Source organism: Durio zibethinus, chromosome 9, assembly GCF_047325235.1.
Source record: "Durio zibethinus cultivar Kanyao isolate XHJ-2024 chromosome 9, ASM4732523v1, whole genome shotgun sequence".
Classification (NCBI taxonomy): Eukaryota; Viridiplantae; Streptophyta; class Magnoliopsida; order Malvales; family Malvaceae; genus Durio; species Durio zibethinus.
In genome coordinates, this window is record NC_143170.1 from 27,782,939 (window position 1) to 27,805,175 (window position 22,237).

The 22,237-nt window shown below is 35.6% G+C and overlaps 3 protein-coding genes and 1 pseudogene across 12 annotated transcripts; 3 read left to right on the plus strand and 1 right to left on the minus strand.

Annotated features, from left to right (window-relative positions):
• The first annotated feature begins 793 nt into the window (after window positions 1–793).
• LOC111314148 (serine carboxypeptidase-like 45) lies at window positions 794–4,121 on the plus strand. 3 transcript variants are annotated; one of them, XM_089766113.1, is made up of 10 exons: window positions 794–1,296; window positions 1,449–1,550; window positions 1,648–1,743; window positions 2,170–2,262; window positions 2,335–2,414; window positions 2,484–2,765; window positions 2,862–2,986; window positions 3,254–3,346; window positions 3,426–3,543; window positions 3,713–4,121. In XM_089766113.1, the coding sequence occupies exons 1-10, from the start codon at window positions 1,044–1,046 to the stop codon at window positions 3,860–3,862; spliced, it is 1,392 nt and encodes a 463-aa protein (XP_089622239.1). In that variant the 5' UTR covers window positions 794–1,043; the 3' UTR covers window positions 3,863–4,121. The 3 variants fall into 3 exon arrangements, with proteins under 3 accessions (XP_089622239.1, XP_089622241.1, XP_089622240.1); XM_089766115.1 differs by lacking the exons at window positions 794–1,296; window positions 1,449–1,550 and having other exon boundaries at window positions 1,725–1,743; window positions 2,174–2,262; XM_089766114.1 differs by lacking the exons at window positions 794–1,296; window positions 1,449–1,550; window positions 1,648–1,743 and adding an exon at window positions 1,811–2,079 and having other exon boundaries at window positions 2,174–2,262.
• Window positions 4,122–4,395: 274 nt separating this feature from the next.
• On the plus strand, window positions 4,396–11,164 carry LOC111314120 (dual specificity protein phosphatase PHS1-like). Of its 6 annotated transcripts, none has more exons than XM_022915158.2 (11): window positions 4,396–4,812; window positions 4,980–5,078; window positions 5,176–5,318; window positions 6,012–6,216; window positions 6,694–6,870; window positions 7,023–7,183; window positions 7,511–8,600; window positions 9,169–9,315; window positions 9,451–9,678; window positions 10,057–10,214; window positions 10,359–11,164. In XM_022915158.2, the coding sequence occupies exons 1-11, from the start codon at window positions 4,768–4,770 to the stop codon at window positions 10,717–10,719; spliced, it is 2,814 nt and encodes a 937-aa protein (XP_022770893.2). In that variant the 5' UTR covers window positions 4,396–4,767; the 3' UTR covers window positions 10,720–11,164. The 6 variants fall into 6 exon arrangements, with proteins under 6 accessions (XP_022770893.2, XP_022770901.2, XP_089622236.1 ...); XM_022915166.2 differs by having other exon boundaries at window positions 4,423–4,812; window positions 5,001–5,078; XM_089766110.1 differs by having other exon boundaries at window positions 4,622–4,812; window positions 5,176–5,305; window positions 6,017–6,216.
• Window positions 11,144–18,973, minus strand: LOC111314130 (chaperone protein ClpC1, chloroplastic-like). 3 transcript variants are annotated; one of them, XM_089766109.1, is made up of 11 exons: window positions 18,864–18,973; window positions 18,585–18,613; window positions 15,636–16,217; window positions 15,042–15,157; window positions 14,818–14,937; window positions 14,554–14,739; window positions 13,733–13,948; window positions 13,103–13,320; window positions 12,938–13,013; window positions 12,762–12,851; window positions 11,144–12,545 (listed from the first exon to the last, which is right to left on the minus strand). In XM_089766109.1, exons 3-11 carry the CDS (start codon window positions 16,198–16,200, stop codon window positions 11,358–11,360), a joined length of 2,775 nt encoding a protein of 924 aa, XP_089622235.1. In that variant the 5' UTR covers window positions 16,201–16,217; window positions 18,585–18,613; window positions 18,864–18,973; the 3' UTR covers window positions 11,144–11,357. The 3 variants fall into 3 exon arrangements, with proteins under 3 accessions (XP_089622235.1, XP_022770930.2, XP_022770922.2); XM_022915195.2 differs by lacking the exon at window positions 18,585–18,613; XM_022915187.2 differs by lacking the exons at window positions 18,585–18,613; window positions 18,864–18,973 and adding an exon at window positions 17,127–18,011.
• LOC111314139 (uncharacterized protein At1g66480 pseudogene) lies at window positions 17,218–17,952 on the plus strand (annotated as a pseudogene).
• Window positions 18,974–22,237: the final 3,264 nt, after the last annotated feature.

Genomic DNA, 22,237 nt, shown 5'->3' on the forward strand with positions numbered 1-22,237 from the left:
GAACAAATCCATAAAGAAATTGTATTAGATTGTGATCAAAAAATTAAACTGCTTGCTGTTGTCCACTAAACTTTTTTATTCTATACCTGTTGTATCTAGAAAAATACATGATTTCTAGGGAAATTTCCCAGCTAAATATATCTGTTGTGTTGAATGTAAACAGCAATGTAGCATAACTTTGTTGATTTTTTCAGGTATTAGACAAGTCCTGCTCAAACTTGAACAATCTCAAAGTAATTTAGACAGAAGGGAATCATTCATGTCTGTAAATTTCATAGAAATCTTCCTTGCAGTGAACAGTCTTTCTGTCAATCCCACAATCTTCAGAAAAACAGATATGGGCTTGTACTTGTAGATCAAGAAAAGTTGATAAATCCATCCATTTATTGAAAAAACCAAAAAAGAACCATGGAATCACTGTTGGAATTGGACCTGCCAATAATCTTCAGGAATCAGATGCCGTCTTCCTCTCAAAGAATAATATTAAGAAGTGATATTTGTTTTAAGTAGATGGTAAATGAAAGTCATTTTTCAGATAATATTGTCTGAGAAGTAGAAAGTAATCCTGTAAAGCCACTTTCTTTGAGGAACATGCTCTTTGTTTTTTTCCCTAGTCAGAAGGGATATACAATGTATACTTTGTGGTGGCTTTGCTGGTTCAACTCTAGAAAAAAAAACACAATAAAACAAAAGCAACATAACTGTAATATCACAGAACCAATTCAGATTTCAGATTAGAATCTCTTATATAAAGCAGCTCAGGTCCCAGATTCCATTTTCTTTTCTCTTTCAAACCAGCATCATATGCTGACTCGGCCCAAATATAAGCACAGACTGCAGCCATTGAGTCTCTCAGATGTCTATTTCAACATCATTTTCATGCCTGCAAGAAAAAAGCTAGAATTGTAATGATAATAAAAAATCGACCTCCAGCTATTTATTTAGTACCCCACTCTTACCGTCTTATCCTCCACCGAGCAGCATCCTAAACACTCCTTCCGAGCTTTGCCTTGGTCATCTCTTCATTCCTTATTCCTAAAACCATGTATTCTTCATCGTGCAAAGCCATGGCAATTGCTGTACTATTGCTACAGTTGTCCTTTTCCATGGAGGTTGAATCTTCTTTAGCTCACTCTGATAAAATTGATAGGTTTCCAGGGCAACCTCGTGTGAGCTTTCAACAGTTCTCTGGATATGTTACTGTGGACGACAAGAAGCATAAAGCCCTTTTTTACTACTTTGTGGAAGCAGAAATAGATCCAGCTTCGAAGCCTTTAGTCCTTTGGCTGAATGGAGGTCTGCATCTTCTTACTTCACTACAAATTTGACCCTCAAAAGGAAGTCAAATGAGAACTACTGAAACAAACAACAAACATTCTTTAATTTCCCAATGTGGGTACTTAAAATTTTGGTGTCTGATGCTTAATCATATTACTTGTTTCATACAGGGCCTGGTTGTTCATCACTTGGAGTTGGGGCATTCTCTGAAAATGGGCCTTTCAGACCAAATGGAGAGGTTCTTGATAGAAATGATTTCAGCTGGAACAGAGGTACTACAGAATTTTACTCTTTATTACATTTGTATGATTGATTGTTGCTAGTGATAATTAAGCCCCTGATATATTTCAACTCCATCTGGTCTTGCAGAAGCTAATATGTTATACTTAGAGACACCGATTGGAGTGGGGTTCTCTTATTCCACTAACAGCTCCTCCTACGTGGCCGTGGATGATGAGACCACCGGTATGCTCTTTACCTCATTGTTTCCTTTTTCTTTACTGGTAGAGATATCAGATACATTTTTATACTAAGAAGGCCGTAGCCTAGGATAGGGAAAAAGATTGCAGGCATTGGTATTTGAATTCCAGATCTGCTGGATGTCACCTGTTGCTGCATGAATCAACAGGGTTAGGCCTCGGGTTCAGGTATCTTGTGCCTTTAAATGCTCATCCACGCCACTAACTTTTACCCAACTTTCTGTCTCTTCCACCTGATAATGGTTTGTGGACATCTTCCTTTGATATTGTAGTTTGTTTGAAAGGGCTGAAACAGTCGATTTGCTTAGGCTTTTAAGAAAAGGTTAAAGATGAAACAGTGGTTTTCTTTTATGCTTAATTGCCTTAGAGTTCTATATTTCCTAAAGTTAATCTTTTCTTCAACTTTCTCAAGCCAGGGACAATCTTGTATTCTTGCAACGCTGGTATAACAAGTTTCCTAATTACAGGAAGAGGGATTTGTTCATAACTGGGGAAAGCTATGCAGGTACTTTTACATTTATTCCAATTTCATGTACTGTAAATTCGATATAAATGTCGATTGATCTTGATGATTCAGGTCATTATATTCCTCAACTTGCAAAGCTTATGGTTGAACTCAACAAGGAGGAGAATCTGTTCAATTTGAAAGGAATTGCTGTGAGTATCACTATTTAATATTCAAATTTTGCTGATGAAGTATAGTGTAAAGAATTTCGTCCTTTGCAGCTCGGTAATCCTGTTCTGGAATTTGCCACTGACTTCAATTCAAGGGCTGAATATTTCTGGTCCCATGGATTAATATCAGACTCAACCTACAAAATGTTCACTTCTGTCTGCAACTATTCTCGATATGTCAGTGAGTACTACAGAGACTCAGTTTCCCCATCTTGTTCAAAGGTGATGAGTCAAGTAAGCAAAGAAACCAGTAAATTTGTGGACAAATATGACGTTACTCTTGATGTCTGCATATCATCTGTGCTTTCACAATCAATGGTTATAAATCCCCAGGTAGCACTTACCACAAATGTCAATTGCATCATATTGCATATTTTTCCAGCATGACTCAATTCAATTCAACTAAAATCTTTATTTTTTACCTCTCAGCAAGTGTCTGAAAGGATAGACGTATGCGTCGAAGATAAAATTGTGAATTATCTGAACAGGAAAGATGTACAGAAAGCTCTTCATGCTCGGCTTGTTGGAGTTCGCAAATGGGCCGTCTGCAGCAAGTAATACTTTTTGGTTAGGCTGAAAATACATAGCAATAATATAAGAAAGTTTGCAGAAAACTTGATCCTATCTATCTACAAACCAACTTTCAAAGGCTTGATAAAGATGTTGGAACCAAACTATTTATAGGAATATCTGGGATTTGTTTCTAAGACAAAAACATCATAGGAGTTACATAGAGAACTAACCTACTGAATTGGATTTTTCTGTCACGACTTTAAGCATCTTCCCAGTAAATTTTTATTCTTCTACTGTGTTGATGACAGCATTCTGGATTATCAGCTGCTCAACCTGGAGATCCCAACAATTTCCATTGTTGGTTCATTAATCAAGGCTGGAATCCCGGTCTTGGTTTACAGGTAACGAAATTTCAATGCTCTAAAGCCTTAACATTATCATGAAGGCTTTGGAGGTGACAAATTTGATACATCTTTACAGTGGAGATCAGGATTCTGTTATCCCATTGACTGGAAGCCGCACCCTTGTAGGTGGACTGGCAAATGAGTTAGGATTGGAAACAACTGTACCATACAGAGTTTGGTTTGAGGGGAAGCAGGTATTTTTATTAATAAAGCAGGGAAGTTATTTGATTCTTTCTATGGTGGCAGACACAAATTGCTACATTAAACATAATTTGCTGGATGAAGATGAATCAAAAAGTGGCTTTTGACAGAAATTTAAACCAATTTTTATCATTTTTGTGGTTTCTTACTTTTTCTTTGCAGGTTGGTGGGTGGACTCAGGTTTATGGTAACATCCTCTCATTTGCCACAATCAGAGGCGCTTCTCATGAAGCTCCTTTCTCACAGCCTGAGAGATCACTCATGTTGTTCAAGTCATTCCTTGAAGGGAAGCCTCTCCCAGAAATTTTCTGAATCAAAGTTCATATTCAAAATAATTTGTTTTAGACTGTAAGTCTGTGTGTCAAGTTGCTTAAAAATACTTGAGCAATGTTTGATTCCGGTGAAAAAGACATGAAATCTGGTTTTGTTGATTGTAATTGATCCTAGAGAAAGAAAAATCTTGTAAATAGATGTCCAGACAAATCAGAGAATGCCTTTTTCTGTCTAGCCATAGATGAAAGTACTCTGCTAAATTGGTTGATCTCGTAGTAACATTTTCATCACGAGACCATTCTTAAAAGCTTCCAAGCCTCCATCATTTTGACCTTTTTTTTTTGTTGCAGAAATCTAGAAAACCTCCTCCAATTGCAGTCATGGAAACCAAAAAGAAGACTAAGAAAAAGTAATGACAATTTCAAAAAAATAATTTCTGGTAAAAATAATTAATTTGCAAGTGCAAGATGTATGGACCACATGGGATTGTAGTGCAAGAATTAGCTGCCTGACCACCAAGGGCAAAGGCTCCTGGTGAAAGTGACTGGAAACTAACTACTAGAGCGTGAGGCCCATCACCAAAGCAGAAAAAGCATGAAAGAAAAGAACCCAAACTCTGATTTCCGCCAAAACCGACCCACCCTCCGTCCATTTTGCAGTCCACTTTTCTATTTTGTCATCTGCTTTAATGGAGAAACTGGATCGTGAACCAGACCAGAAAAAAAGAGACAGACAGTTAAAACTTTCACTGCCTGATTGAACAACCGCCCACTTCAAATTAGAAAACAAGTGGGATCTCTAATCTCTTCCTTTGTCCTTAAAAAAAGCACAACTAAACTACTTTTATGCCCTTTTCCCCCTCTTTCTCTTTCTCTAATTTGACTACTCAGCTGCACCCTTAGGCCTTGGCCTCTCATTTTTTTTTCCAAAATTAACCAAAAAAAATGGCACAACACCAAAAACAACGCCCTGCTGCAATCATCAACGAGGTAAAAATAAAAGCTCTTTTTTTCCTTTTGTTTTTTCAACCCACATCATTGCTTTCCTATATAAACCCAATATTATAAGAAAAAATTGTTACTTGTTTAGAGTTTAACTTAAATCTGGTGGTTTTTTTTTTTTTTTTCATTCCCATTTCTTTGATCATTATAATTAGTTATATATGCAAGAATTACAGGAAAAAGAGGAAGAGAAAGAGCTAGACCTTGGATCTGACGAACCTGACGTCCCATTGCCCTTAACTGTCACTTCCCGGGTAAAAATGAAAAAGGCTTTGTTCTTTTTTCTTGTTAGAAGCCTAAAGATTTCTTGTTTTAGTAATGTGAAACTGGGATGTGAAAAAAAAATTGCAGGTTTTGTATATGTTGGGAGATATAACAGCAGGCTCAGCTTGTGGGTTCACCCAATGGTTGGAACTCGTTCGTAAACGGAGCGGGAAATACCGATCATCTGGCTTCCCTAACCGTCCCAACAGGCTTATCAGTATGCCTTCTTGGTACACCATTTGATTCATTTTAGTTATCTGTCATTTTCTTTTGGGTTTTGTGAGGGGGATGGGGCGTTTAAGGCAACCAACTTTGATCTGTATATTTAATTAATGAACTCTGAAATATTGTTTGTGATAGATTGTTAACAAACATAAATGAACAAAAACTGAGCCTGTTCACGAAGATTGCTCTCAGGCAATGAGCTTTGATCTGTTCGTTTAATTAATGAGCTTTGATCTGTTCGTTTTATTAATGAACTTTGAAATATTGTTGTGATAGATTGTTAACAAACATAAAAGAACAAAAACCGATCCTGTTCACGAAGATTGCTTTATTCGTTTACACTTTGGAAATTTTAATAGTCATTGATTTAAACACACTTGGAAGTTCTTATTTTGATTAGGATGTTCATTTTTAAATCAACATTTATCTGTATCTTTAAATTTTCTCAATTACATTACCGTGTTCATATATATATATATATATATATATATATATATATATATTATCCTCCAGAGGTTATCTGCAGCCAAAAGGGGGGAGGGGTGGGAATTTAATTGGAGGACTATTTCATCGGTTATAACCAATGATTGATGGTCCAACAATTGAATAGTATTAGTTTGTGCCAGAAGGAAATTGGTTTGGCAAATTATTGTGGATGAGATTTTTCCTTATTACTTCTCATTGTGATAATTGTTCAGTGCAGAAGAATCACCCATTGATTCACAGAGTCTTCTACCTACTGAACAACCTCCAGAAACCAGTTTGTGGGAAAGACTAGGTAAAGCAGCCATGTTGGACATCGAGTCAAGCACTTTTTCCTGGGACATGCTTTCTTCACTTCATCGTACTGAGCATAGTAGTAGCACTGAACATTCTGAGGATGAACAAACTAAAGCCCTTGAGGTGTGTGATACAGTTTAACCATTATAGGACGAATTATACCTTTCTTCAACTTTATGTCAGCATTCCAGAGTTATTTGGTGGCAAAATTACTAACATCAAAGGAACTTTCAATGATTTTCCTTTACTGCTACTATTCTTTTATTTGCTAATCAGGTCTCTTCGTATTTGGGACTGCAATGCATCTAACTTTGAAGTTCAAATATAATGTTCTTTTTAATATCTTTAAATGGATTAGTTTGTTCAATAGTATGAGATAGTTTTCAGATACCAATAAGAGGAAAATATTCATAAACAATGCAAGTTTTAAAATGCTAGAGTTTGTATTATAATTTCCATATACATTTTGTTTGCTCAAAGTTCTGGATGTGCATTCATGCCGCAAGAGTGAAGACTTTGCTTGACTTATAGATAAATTACTTCCTAATTAGTTATATTCTCATCTGCTGCCTCATTTTATCTTCAGTTGTCTGCATTTAGGTTACTGTAAATTCTGGAGGAGTTGTTTTCTTTGCCTTATTCAACCAGCCCGGGCTTGACAATACTTCTCCAAAGGAAGCAGCCGCTGTTATAAAGTTTTCGTCTTCAAGGATGGCCACACAATCAGAACGCCTAGGTTATGAGTTTGCAAAGTGGCTAGGAATCCGGACTCCTCAGGTTGTACCTTTATACTCCAGCTGTCCTTTGATTCTACCATATTTGGCCATAATTCCAACCTTATGTCAAACTCTCTGTTGGGCATTTTGTGTTTTATTTTCATTTTTTCTCCTTTTAACTATCCTTTTGATGATTACTTGTTCTTTTGACAGGCTAGAGTAATTCATAATTCCAGCCCAGAGTGGCTCCAGATAAAGGAAGCTGCACAGAAAGCAAGAGTTACAGCAACCTCAGATGGGGATGAAGTAGGCGAAGTCACATGTTCAGAACTTTTGGAGGCACTAGAACTTAGCCGATGCCTTTTTCTGATGAGGTAAGAACAAAACCTGGATTTGTTACTGTAACAGCCATTAAACTGAGGTGTGCTTATGGCCATACGATTCCACTGATTGATGCAAAACTGATAGCCTTAGAAGTTAGAATTTGGGGCTATGAAAATTCTTATATCAAGCAATATATTGTAGGGTTGTCTCCATGGAAGGAGCAAATATTTCTTGAATGCTGCAAGGGTATCACGTTATTAGTGCACTTAGTAGTTTAGATAAATTTTGAGAGCAATTAGAGAGGAAAGCTGACATCTAAAGAAAATAGTTACATTCTTTAGGCAGTATTTGAACATGAAGGACCATGTCTTTTGCAGTTATGTTCATGGATCCCCTTTGTTGGAAAGCTTAAGTGCATTTGATTCAAGGGAGACTGCAGAAAGAACTGCAGCAGTTCTGGGTAGGGTGTTGATGTTGGACCTTGTCATCAGAAATGAAGATAGACTTCCTTGCCATCAACTAAGATGGCGTGGTAATCCTGCAAATTTGTTGTTAGCAGACAAAACAAGCTCTGCAAATATTGGTTCTTTGGATGAAGCCTTTGACTCTGCAATCAAACGATTCCGTCCAATGGTGATTAGAGCTATTCAAAAGGAACGAAGGGCATCTTCAGTTGACAGCAGATTTGGCACTCATAGTCAAGGACTGGTATCACAGAGCTCTGATCTTTCTGATATCACAGAATCACCAAAATCTAGTGACATGAGCCTAGTAAGTGCAACATTCAGTGAATCATTGCATTCTGATTCTCACATTGTGGCTATAGACTCTGGTGTACCACGTCGACCTCCTGTTGGAAAACGTGCAAATGACCAAGTAATTTATCCTAAATTGGTTGAGTTACTTCTCAACAGTTCCAATTACTCCTCCAACTTGTTACATGATATAACATGTGGGAAATTAGGATCTGCACCACCTGAAGGTGCTGAAACAACTGATATACAGGGGACAGAAACAACCTCGGTTATTCAGGAATTTCGTAGTGGATTCCGAGCAGCTCTAAGGGATCTGCAGGGATTCCATTTATTCCTGCTGACACTTCATCAAAAGCTAGATAGCTTGTTACGTCAATTTTTAATTATTTTAAATAAGACATCAGGGGATTTAGACAAGGAGGATTTTCCAGTTCCTGAGTCACCATTGCATCCTCCTAGCCTTGGAGGTGTTTCTTTCCCATCTACTCAAACCAAGGAACGGGTCCTTAGCGATAACCAATCAGATTGTGGTGATTCAGAGTTACAGAGAACGGCTCCCAAGTCATCATCTTCAGGGCCGAGAGAAAGCATGGACACTAGTTCTCCTTTGTCACGAGAAGGCTGGCATGGAAAGTTCTACAAAGGTAGTGGAGAGCCACTTCGGAGCTTCCGTTTGACTGCAAAGCTCCGAGACTTCCACAAGTTTGCCAAGGTTAGTTATACTTGTAAACAAAATGGAATGTCATTTTGTAAGACATGGTTTCAGAAGGAAAATAGATATGTTGACAACTTCTGGAAATTATTGAAATGCCATTGTTATTTTTTTTACGCTGAAGTCTCATCTTGACAAGAGTAAATGCATGGGTTTAGTCTTTTATACCAACCACTCTTGTTGAAAAATATGAAAAGGATAGAACAACATCTTGGATTCCTGTCACAGACTCTGCTTTGAAATGCTGACTAAAAGTGTTTTTGCATTTAATGATGAAATCATGCTTGTAAGAAGTGTAAAAACTCTGCTTTGATTGGACTAATGCTGACTATCAGTGTTTATGCATTTAATGATGAAATCTTGCTTGTAGGAAGTGTAAAATTTTTTTTTTAAGAGTTTTGATCACTTGCTTAGCTGGTTTGCTGTGATGTGGTGTATAAATATGTTTTGTACTGCTGTGTTTGGAAGTTTCCACTCAGGACAATGCCATGTGAAATGTATTAACTTTTGTCTTAGGTCAAACTTTGCTTTGTAATGCTTCATTGTTGTCATACTATTTTGCACTCAGGTAGATGCTGAATCAAGCAGAGATTTGGAACAATGGAATGAAATGCTTAAAAATGATGCTGTTAAACTCTGCCAGGAGAACAATTTTAATACAGGATTTTTTGAGGGTAGTGATAATAACAGTGTTGTTGATGCTTATGAATTGAAGGTAAGACCTTCATTCAACTTCTTGGCTTTCTTTCTATGCAGTGGATAAATATCATTACTTCAGTGTTTGAGGTAGCATTTCTGCAGATACTAATTGTCTTTTTTTTTTTCCTTTTGGGGCTATTATAACATACAGGTTAGGCTTGAGCATATTCTTGAGAGGATAGCATTGATATCTGAGGCTGCTAATACAGAGAAGCCATCTTTAATTACTAGTAGCCTGTTCATTGGTGGAGCACTGGCTGCAAGATCTGTTTACACACTGCAGCATTTTGGAATTACTCATATATTGTGTTTGTGTTCCAATGAAATTGGACAGTCAGACTCTCAATACCCTGACCTATTTGAGTACAAAAATTTTTCTGTAAGTACTTTTGCTTTGTTTCTCTCTAGTTTTTTGTCAGTCTGTTTCTAAATGAAGAAAGTTGGTTTGCTTGATGCATCTGGCTGAAATCCCATTATAGTTTTTGCTTATTTTCTCTGCTACGGAACATTGTAAACTCAACTAACCAGGCCTTAAGTCCAAATATACCTGAACCAAAAACTCTGAAAAATAACATTTGTGGTGGATAACCCTAGTTAAAAATGGAAATGGTGATAGCCATTTTCTTTTTGTACATTAATCTTAGGCTCTTTTCTAAGAAAGTGTTGATTGTAGAACTCTCTGATTCCATGTCTTAGTTTTCTACTAGCTGCATGGAAACTTATGTCATAACATGTGCGTTGTGCCACGTTGAAACAGATATGTGACAATGAAGATTCAAACATCAGAAGTATCTTTGAAGAAGCTTGTGATTTTATTGATCATGTCGAACAAATAGGTGGAAGAGCCTTAGTTCATTGCTTTGAAGGGAAAAGCAGGAGTGCCACAGTAGTGATCGCATACCTGATGCTTCGGAAGTAAGTAATATGCCATGCTTTATACTTATACATAGAAGGCTACATTTCTGCTAAAGAGCTAGTATTTGTAACCTTAGGTTTCACCAGAACCATGTCACACGACTAACCTTTTTTGCAATCAAATATTTTTGCTATCATGGACAGGAACTCAACTTTATTAGAAGCATGGAATGCCCTCAAGCGTGTTCACCGTCGAGCCCATCCAAATGATGGGTTTGCAAAGATTCTATTGGATCTTGATAGGAAATTGCATGGAAAGGTTTCAATGGAGTGGCATCAGCGAAAACCAAGGATGAAAGTCTGTCCAATTTGTGGGAAGAATGCTGGTTTAAGCAGCAGCTCACTCAAGCTTCATTTGCAGAAAGCACACAAGAAACTATCTTCAGGGAGTGTGGATAGTGCAATGACCATGGAGATACAAAAAGCTTTGGATGCCCTCAAAATGAACCGTGGTGGGAGTGTCAGCCCCACACAGAGACAGTCTCATTCAGTTATGGACGAGTAGCAGCAGGACTTTCTTTTTGGTGCAATGGAAATCCTGAGGAATTATCAATTCCTGAATTTGTTGCTGCTCTTCTCAATTGTGTTATTTGGAACCAATATCTCTGCAGTTATTAGCAACAACACTCAGGAACAGCTTAGCTGTTACCCTGTAATGTAAGATCATCATATAAATTGGTGAACGAGAAAGAGTTGGTTTTTACAGAGACATTTGCCTTGCACTTTCTTGTATCATATATTGTCATTTTCATCAACAGCTCATAACCAGGCTGTAAACATAGCTAATTCCTGGCATTGGTGAAGCAACGTAAGTTTTTATAATGCTTCAAGAATTAAGATGTGGATCATTAAAGAACAACCTCACGGTTGAAAAAAGGTCCATAATAACATTTTTGAAGTGTTTCCATCCAATTCATTTTGTTGTAAACTGCCAACCTAACATTCCCTGCATCATCTTTGTGCCTCTTCCAATTATGAATGTGATTCAGTGTAAGAAATACAGCTACAATGTCCACAGGCAAGCAATCAATGACTTCCAATTCTACTGCCAAGTAGTCCTTTCAAGAAAACGGACTACAACTAGTATAGCCGGTTCAATAAAAAAGAAAAGGTCCAAACAACATATCTGAAAAGGCTATTTGGTTACAAAACTGGACTTGGATCAGGCAATGATTCGGGAGCACCACCGCTACCATTGAGAACCGTAACATTTCCATCAGAGTCAACATCCACAATCACTGAATCACCCTCCTTGATTTCCCTAGCAAGCATCTTCTCAGCCATGCTGTCCTCGAGAAGTCTCATAATGGCTCTTCTCAAAGGCCTTGCTCCGTAGCTTGGGTTGTATCCTTCCTCCACCACCCTCTCCTTAAACCTTTCAGTCACTTGAAGCTCTATTTCTTTGAATTTAAGCCTGTCAAACACCTCCTTAAGCATTATATCAGCAATCTCCCTTACCTCCAACTTGGTGAGCTGCCTAAAAACAATCATCTCATCCAATCTATTCAAGAACTCCGGCCTGAAATATTGCTTCAGTTCTTCCATCACAAGGCTCTTTATTCTATTGTAACTGCTGTCTTTCTCATCAAAACCAAGATCAAATCCGAATGATTTCCCACCCTTCTCAATTACATTGCTTCCAACATTAGACGTCATTATCAACAGAGTATTCTTGAAATCCACTGTTCTTCCTTTACTGTCAGTCAACCTTCCATCCTCAAGTATCTGAAGCATCATGTTAAAGACATCAGGATGGGCCTTCTCGATCTCATCAAAAAGTACAACAGTGTATGGTCGTCTCCTAACAGCTTCAGTTAGCTGACCACCCTCAGTGTAACCAACATACCCTGGGGGTGAACCAATGAGCTTGGACACTGTGTGCCTTTCCATGAACTCGCTCATATCAAGTCGGATCATAGATTCTTCAGAGCCAAAATAGTAACCAGCTAGTGACTTTGCTAGTTCTGACTTTCCTACACCAGTTGGTCCAGAAAAGATGAAGCTAGCAATTGGCCGATTGGGGTTCTTGAGACCAACACGGGCACGTCGAATAGCACGGCTAATGGCTTCAACAGCTTCATCTTGACCAATGACTCGCTTATGAAGAATCTCTTCCATCTTAAGGAGTCGATCAGACTCATCGGTTGATACTTTCTCAACAGGAATACCAGTCCAAGAAGAAACTATATGCTGAATGTCCACTTCTGTCACAACAGGACCTCCATCCCCTGCCTCTGCCTCTGCCTCTGCCTTATTCATCTCCTTGTCTTTCTCTTGGATTGCAGTGATCTGAGCCCTGAGCTCAATTTCTTGATCACGTAATTCCCCGGCCTGTTTAAAAGAATGTATTATGATATAAGCCAGCTAAACTAAAGGCTATCAAACCCAAAGAAAAACGATGGTTGACCATTTAACAGTCTTGTAAGAAAACAAATCTTTGAGACCATCAAACAATATTAACACCAACAAGTTAGGACCCAGAGAAGGATCCATCCTCTAAAAGAAATCAACAAAAAAAGGCCCCATGAAACGCAAACACTTTTGTACCTTCTCAAAGTCCTGGCCACGAACTGCTTCATTCTTTGACTTTGTGATCTGCCTAAGCTCTTTTTCAAGCTCTCTAGCTTCCTCAGGGAGCTGCAAAAACAATAATGTCATGAAATCAACTTGAGAAAGAAAACCAAATAAGAGTCACTCATGACTAGATTGTAATACAAGCACACCTGTGCATAACGAAGGCGAACACGAGAACCAGCTTCATCAATCAGGTCAATTGCCTTATCAGGCAGAAAACGGTCACTGAAGCATACAGAAATCAAGGTGAGGAACAAAAAGGGCAGTTCAATTACCAATTAAAATGATACTTGATGAAAATAAGATGACCACACCTGATGTACTGGAATGAAAGCTGTGCAGCAGCAATTAAGGCCTCATCTGTGTATCGAAGCTTGTGGTGAATCTCATAACGCTCTCGCAAGCCTTGCAAAATCTGTATAGTTTCATCTACAGACGGTTCCGGCACTTTTACTGGCTGGAATCGTCTTTCTAATGCTGGATCTTTCTCAATATGCTTTCTGTATTCGTCAAGTGTTGTAGCTCCAATACACTGCATCAATTCAAATAAAACATATAAGAAATGGCCAGATTTAATTAGAATAACAGATGCAATAGGTTGAATTAACCCAACACTATAACTTCAACAATATCACAAATACCAGATATAACAATATGCTTCACTTACACCATGCTAAAAAGAAAATCCCAACATAAGCAGCAATAGGTAGGCCCCAAATAATTCAGATAGAAGTAAGATATCATCAACTCTAGCCTCTAAAAGACTATAATATTTAGTGAGACTCTGAAGAAAAATTTGTCTAGTATATAGATATGCTGCGCCAGCCTATCCAAACTTAGAAAAGACTGGGAAAACTCACAGATGCTTTCCCAATTCCTTCCCCTGTTTGCTGCCTAAACAGAAATACACACAGTACAACCCCCATTGTATGAACAAAATTTACCTGCAATTCACCTCTTCCAAGAGCTGGCTTCAAGATATTGGCAGCATCAATGGCACCTTCTGCAGCTCCTGCTCCAATTAAGGTGTGCACCTCATCAATAAACAATATTATCTCATCACTTTGCTTGATTTCCTCCATTAGCTTCTTCAATCTCTCCTCAAACTCTCCACGATATTTCGTTCCAGCAACAAGAAGACCCATATCAAGTGTTATAACCTAAAAAGAAAATGGTCATAATGAGTACTTCTAACTGGAATAAATAATAAACAAACATGTATGCAAAAGAATGGCTGTAACTTTGAAAAGTCGGGAAAAGGGATGAAGAACTAGGTAAAATGGAAATTATAATGACATTGAAAGAAACAAGCACTCTCTTGTTGTTTCATACCCCTGATAAAATTAAGACAATAGCACAACACCAAGATCTCAACCTATCAACCATTTACGTCATTCTTTTGACTGCCTTTGGGCAAGACCCTTAGAGTTTGGGATATCTCAAATTTGATGAAAGTAATAAAAATAAAACTCTATGCTTTAAACGAATAAAATCTATAGTGATCAACTATTTCATGTCATATATGTTAATCCAGTAATGGAGATGGATGTTATACATACATTACATAGCATTTAAGTAAGCAACTTGTGCAAAATTAAAATAAGTTTGATGCAATTCTAAAATGAGAAATGCAAAAGTACTACCAGATTTGCATGTCAGAACTACTGCACAAATCCAAAAGCATGAATTTTTTTTTGAATCACCAATTCTTTCAATCCCTTTGCTAAGATAAAATATTTTTAATGCTAAAAGAAATGTATGGCACCTTCTTTCCCTCAATTGTATCAGGAACATCACCACTAGCAATACGTTGAGCAAGGCCTTCTGCAATAGCTGTTTTTCCGGCACCAGGTTCTCCAATAAGACACGGGTTATTTTTGGTCCGTCTACCCAATATTTGGACAACACGTTCTATTTGAGCCTGCCTCCCAACAACAGGATCCAATTTACCCTGAAAGAGGGGAAAACCTACTTAGAAACAAGCACATACAAATACCCAGATGATAAATCAGATAAACAAATTTCTTACCTCCTCAGCTAGCTTAGTCAAATTGGTTCCATATTCCTCAAGTGTTGGCATCTTAGTGTTGCCAGTTGATCCTCCAGTAACAACGCTAACTTCGTTGCCCTCACCAACCATACGAATGACCTAGTCAATCAAATGGATGATTAAACCCCCATTAGTTTTTTATAATGAAAAAAAAATAAACCAGAAAATTGAAACAAGATCAAGTCGATAAATGCATTTCTTACCTGTGTGCGGATATTACTTGGGTCAGCGCCTAAATTCTCAAGAACATAGGCTGCTACACCTTCACCTTCACGAAGCAACCCAAGAAGAAGATGCTCTGATCCGATATAATTATGGCCTGAAATTTTCATAAAATAAAATTTACCAGTTATTTAAAGTAAACTTTCCAAGTCCAAGGAGCATGCATATGTAAACAGAATGAAGAATGGAAGTCCCGGCTGGCCTTCAAGGATTTGGTGAGGCAAGAGCATACACCCAAGCTTCATGGTCATTTAAAGGTGAAGGAATTGGCTTCCCACCACAAAAATAATCCTTTGGTACTTTGTTTTTCCTCTTTCATCATATGAAATGTTTTTCTTATAGATTAAGTCAGTACAGTGGCAATTTTATTCACATCATTTTGCGCTAATAAAAAATTATAATATGAATGATAATGATTGAGGGAATTGTCATATGAATAACCAACACAAATAAAATGAAAGCCAAATGAAAATTGATAAAAATGGTAGGGTAATTCTCCCTGCCAGCTAAATTCCAGCTTAAAAGCTGTTGTAAAATAATTAAAAATGAAAAGGAGAAACAACATATGAAGATACCAAGTTGGCGGGCTTCTTCCAATGAGAGTTCCAGAACACGTTTTGCGCGAGGAGTAAATGGAATCTCCACGGCAACAAACCCACTGCCCCTTCCAATTATCTTCTCCACTTCTACTCGTGCATCTTTAAGATTGACTCCCATGGATTTAAGAACTTTTGCAGCAATGCCTGTACCTTCACCAATAAGGCCCAATAAAATTTGCTCTGTACCAACAAAATTATGGCCAAGCCTTCTGGCTTCCTCTTGGGCAAGCATAATAACTTTAATTGCTTTTTCTGTGAAGCGCTCAAACATGGCTTTAGGTACACATCTGCTACCTCTTCTTCGTCGGGAAGAGATTGAAATTGCAATCTTAGAATGGAAATCTAGGCCAAATCTGACTGTATTATCTAAAGAATTTGAACCACGCAACCCAGAGAAACTCCTTATCCTCAATCCAGGTGTTTGTAAACTGCACATCATTTTGGCAGACCTTATTGATTTTCCAGATTCTTTGGATGGACCAAGGCTTCGACTAGTATCTAGAGCACGAACAATAGTTGACTGAGCCAGAACCTTAGCCATCACTCCTACTAAGTAATCTGCATTTGGTAATGAAACATATCAGCTGAAATGAATACCCCCAAAAGGGACAACAAAAAACTTGCATTCTTTGCAAAATTACCAGACTCCACTCAGCATAAATAAATGTTACAAATCATTAACCAACAATCAGAGCTTCGGAAGAACAAGCTCACACCAGAGAGAAGATTCCATAAAATCTCGAAGTTGACTAAAAGTGAAAACAATTTACAAGCTTCCTATATAGATAATTTCATTTTAAAAGGTATGAATTACACTCACTGACCATAGTTATAGCATTTCTGCAAGAAAAACATAAATTCATCCAATTTCTTCAAGAAAAACATAATCCCAATAGATTTACCTTGAACTAATACCATATAACTTCTTCCAAAAGAGTTAGCTGCACAATTATATTAAGGATGTGGTTGGTGCACAAGATTATAATATGATAGAATAAGATAATATTATGAATAGGATTAGATTAAATAATGTCATCCTATCTTGTGTTTGATGTGTACGAGGATTAAGATACGTTAATTTATTTATTGGTCAAAATTATCCTTCCTTAAAGTTTATACAATTTAAATTATTAATTTAATTTTTAAGGATATAATAGGACATGTAAACTAAATCCATGGATTAAAAATAATCCTTTCCTCTTTGGGAGGACTGAATCATACTATATCAAAAAAATGATTAATCATCTTTGCAATCCTATCACTTTCTTTAGATACAAACCAAACAAAATCTATACACTATACATAAAAAGAATCCCAAAGGATACTAAAACCACCACGTGTCCAGTTTTTTGTTTAATTTTTTATGATTTTTTCTCTTCTTTTCGGTTTTGTGGGTTTAGTTCTAAAAAAGCTTTCTTTTATTTTTTTTTTGCATAGCTCACGAGGAGACATTTGCTTTTATTTTACCTTCTTGGCAACTACAATTCTTCATCGAAGCCGGAGATCCAGAAGCCTCTACCGTCTGAAAATGGATTAACTGACACTCATAGCAGCACCAATGACAGAGATTACTCTAGCAACCAAGGTCATGAAGATAAACGGGGAAACATTCAAGTTGAAGACACGGGTGAAAGCTGAAGAAGTGGTGAAAGATTATCCAGGTCATGTTTTGCTGGAATCAGAGGCTGTTAAGCATTTGGGTATTCGAGCAAAGCCTTTGCAACCACATCAGAACTTGGAGCCCAAGAGGCTTTACTTCTTGGTAGAGTTGCCAGAAGCTCCCAAAGAGAGAGTTCCGAGAAGGGTTCGATCAGGAATAAACATGAGTGCTGAAGACAGACACGAGAGCCTGATGCTGTCAAGGAGATCTGTATCTGATCTTACACCGATGAAACCAAAAAGTGTGATACCCAAGGAAACTGAAGAAGGGTCTGACGAGAGTGGAGCAATGAGGGTGAAAATGAGGGTACCAAAGGCAGAAGTGGAGAGGTTGATGAAAGAAAGCAAAAATAAGGCAGAGGCAGCAGAGAAAATCATGAAACATTGCATGGAGAATACCAGGAACAGCCCATGTGAAGCTGCACAGAATGGAAAGGATGGTATGTTTTTGCAGCAGCAGCAACAAGTGCTTTGGAAGGGTAGCCATGGAAGCATCGGAAGAGGTTTCAAGGCCCGTGAGGTTAGTTTTTTCACCCAACAATAATGATTCTGTTTTCATGGTTCTTTTCATTGGTTTTTTTCTTTCATTTTTTCCCCTATTTTTTAGAGCTTAAACAAGACAGATTTATCATAGAATATGCTTACAGGAGTTGACGTTTCCAAGTTTCAGTGGGTGAACTTCACATTGGAACAACAAGCCAAGGTGATAGTTGCCCCTTGAAGCAATAATGAATTGGATGTGTCCAAGTTGAAGAAAGAGTTCCCTGAGTTGCTATCAATCAAGGAATCACTGATTAAGATCGTCTTTGAACCCCACAAGAGAAACTGAACCTAATAACCAGGTTTCAGCTATAGAACCTAAGCAAGCGTTGTCTTCTTTGTTGCATTTAGTAGTATGGCCAGGAATATCTATTCATTTGTTACTACTAGCTTCCATATCATTAATTTTACTCAAATAACATTTGCTTTTAAATTTTTTACTTTTGTTTTTCTTTTCATTTTCTTTAAATATACTTATACAATATATACAAAATTAAAAAAAATAAAAAATAAAAAAACTGGGCGGAGCCAGGTCGCTCACTAGTATAGGATGATTATCATCCTATCCTATGCATCAAGCATGACCTAAGCCTACACGCTAGAAAGCTAAGATACAAGAATAGAATAAAAAACATGACATGCTTTTGAATCTAACAACTAAAATACATTAATATTAACATAAAACAAAAAAAAAAAAATCCAAATTCCAGAACGTGGGCTACTCACCTTATCCATTAGCAATCACAACAGAAAACCTAAAGATGAAAAGTTTTTATAAAGCAAAAAAAAAAAAAATCAACAAAAATCAAGAACTTTAAACCAAGAGAATCAATGAAAACATAACCCAACCAAACCAAAACCCTAAATCAGATTTTCTGGAAAAAAAAAAGAAGTATTTAAAGACAAAAAAATGGCAAACCCTACCTTCCGAACAAGCCAAGAAATTCAAAGAAAGCATCAAACTAAAGCTCAAAGAAAAAACGGAAAAAATATCCCATAACTCACCTTAAAAAAAGCAAGAAGCTGTGAAGAAACAAAAGGGTCTTAGCCTTTAAAAGTTGCAGAGAGACGAGACCCTTTCTCTTTTCCTTCTTACCTACTGAAAATGGTCGGCCAAAGAGAAAAAAAAGAGGAAACATGTTTATATTTCAGTATTTCGTTTCCCAAACAAGTCTTTCTCTTTTTCTCTTTTTCTATTTCAGTATAAAATCCTGCCGCGTGGACGTTTCCATCCCTAAATATTTTAATTGCTTGTCTGATTTGCCCTTTCTTGGTGTGTTTTGATTGGTTGGTTGATTTTCGATGCCCTAACTTGGATGTAACAAAGATTAACAAAAATTATCTATTACTTTGCCACATAGTTTTAAAACCTTACTAAAAAATATTAACGTTATTAATGGAATTGGATTATAATAAAATATTTAATATTTAAATTATTTAATTAATTTATGGAAACTTCTTTGTTTTCTCAAATTACTAATTATGGAGTTCTTTTTTTAATTAGTTGAAACTTTCAAATAATTAATTGATATTACAAGGAAATAATCACAATTTACTAGAAATAGTATGTTTTACTTTCAAGAGATCTGATTGGTGGATTTTTTAACTAAAGACAACAAAAAGAATCATATATTGATTTGATAAATCAATTTATGCCTTTTTATTTAAAAAAATATAACTTTAATATAATATAACAAATATTTATTTTATTTTTAAAATATTTAGACCTACTGCAAAGCTGGGCTATTTACTAGTGATGACTAAGCTTAGGTTTGGATTCTATTTTTTTTTTGATAACGTGATATTGATTTTATCCTATTATTAATTAAATTTAAATATTAATTTTGATGAAATTCATTTACCATAAATTTTTTATTAAAAATTTTTTTCAATCGCAATTATAATAATATTTTTTAATATAATTACAATAAATTTTATTATTATTTTTAATTTTATTATAATCAATCTTGCCATCCATTAAAGTTTAAAGCACATAAAAGCATGGTAAAATCCTCCAACTTTGGGCCGGTTTGTTGGTGGCCTAGAATAAGTCCATCTCCTGCCCATGTTAGAGGCCCCCTGGTCGGCCGGTTTAAACTTTTCAACCCAAGTTCCTAGCCCACAACCCCTGTAGGCTAGGACCCAACAATATTAAAATAATAAAATAGAAGTAAATCGTTTGTAAGATGTTTAACGTAATATTTAAATTTTAAAAAAAAATTAATATCCTTCGTGAATTATGAAATTTTTTAATTAATGTATCATCCAACTCTAATGTTATTAACTTTAAAATATGACATATGACAAATAAATAACTATTCAAATATCATTTTAGTTAATAAATTTATAATTTAACATCATATTAAATATTTTTAAAATTTAAATATCATATTAAATATTTTATTATAATATAGAGACGGTTCATAAAATTAACATTTTTTTAATACATCTTATTCGTAATGATTTATGAAATAATAATTTATAAATAAAATAATCAACTATCTTTAAATTTTGGATAAAAACAATTAAATTCAGTTTTCAAATAATGTATATAATTATAAATTTAAAAAATTTAATTTGAATCTGAATAGAATTTTCATACAATGAGATTCCTTTTAAATCAAATTTTAAAGGTTTAATTCGATTCATTAATTTTTAAATTTTAATTATTTTGTTTTTTATATATTATTTAATATACTTTTAATATATTTAAATAAATTTAAGTATAAAATAATTATATATAAAACATATATATATTAATAAAAATATATAATTTAATTTGATTCTTTTTTTTAATTTTTTATTTTTCAATAAAAATTTAATTCAAACATAATATATTATTTAATATTAAAATTTTATCTGAATCAAATAAGAAAATTTAAAATAAATTGAATACTATAATTTTAAATCTTTTTTCGATTTTTTTTCACTCTTACTAAATATCATTTTCAATTATTAATTGAAAGATATTGCAAATGAAATTTTCAAATGCACTCACGATATAATTAGAGGCCAAAACACCATTAAAATCCAAATGAATCCTTAATCGATTTGCTCTTCGGATAATATGCAGTAAAAAACAAAGACAAACGTCATAGTGTATCCAGCAACTACAAAACTGAAAACCCATCACATCAACTCTTAAAGCAAGTTAAAGAGCTCCATATCTTCATTAAATACAGAAGTTGTTCGCAAACTTTAACATAAAAACATTATGGGATACAATCCCTGATTCTAGGGATATTCTTGTATCATAATCTTTGACTTATTGAAATTATGTTAAGCACTGAATTTTTTAAAAGTCCCCAAATCTTTTCCTCTTAAAGTCGTGTTTAGAAATACCTGCATTTGAGTTTGATTGTGTGCCTACATTTTAATTATATCAATATTTTTATCTGAGTTTAATTAGGTGTTCGTGTCACGAATCTAAAAAAAAATTATGAATCTCACATCAAATATAATAGAAAGATTACTGAAGTATAAAATGATTCATTTCACTTTTATTTTATGAAGTATTTTTTGTAGGATAAAACCGTGAGGTCAAGGGGGTCAAAGCGGATAATACCTCACAAATATGTGAACCGTGACGATTAGATTGATCTGAGACATCGGATAAATGGATGCTCGGATCTTAAAATCACATGAATTCGAAACTTAAATCTTGACCCGTGACACTCACATATTACTCATTAGTGGCTATCCTTAGGTTTAGTTTAATTTTGCCAAACTTAAACACTTTTATTGAGTCTCTAAAATTTTGATCACTGCTTACATCACTGTTTTAGATTAGTTTCTTACAACCCGAACTTCTAATGCATCTCAAGGCTTGATTTTTAGAATTAACCGTCAAATTCTATCTCGCTAGAATTGAAATTATCATTCAATTCGAATAAAAATTTTAGATTTGAAGCAGCTTGCGGACTATAATAAAAACATTACGGGTAAAGTAACCCAAAATGGAGGGCCAATTTGTTACCTATGTCCTCCCCAAAGCTCACGGGGTTAGTCAAGAAACATTAAAGACGCTTTCCCTCCCCTTTCAGTTTCAGGATTTTAATTCAATAAGCAAAGCCAGCCAGCCAAGGACTGCAACTTATTTAAGTGTTTTGTCACTGCATCGTCAGTCTTGCCTATTCCTTGGGCCTCTTTCACTTTAATATGGTCCCTATTTTCACTTGCCTTGTGATTGTCCTATAGATTTAGTGGGTCCATCTGACTGATTTTTTCAGTTTAATTCCCTTTCAAAATAAAAAATTATCGGGTCAATAGTAACATAATATTCGACTCTTAATTTTAATAATTTAAATTAAAAAAATAACTTACAAATTAATTTTTAAATCCATTGATATATTATTAGAATTAGCATTTAAAAATTATGA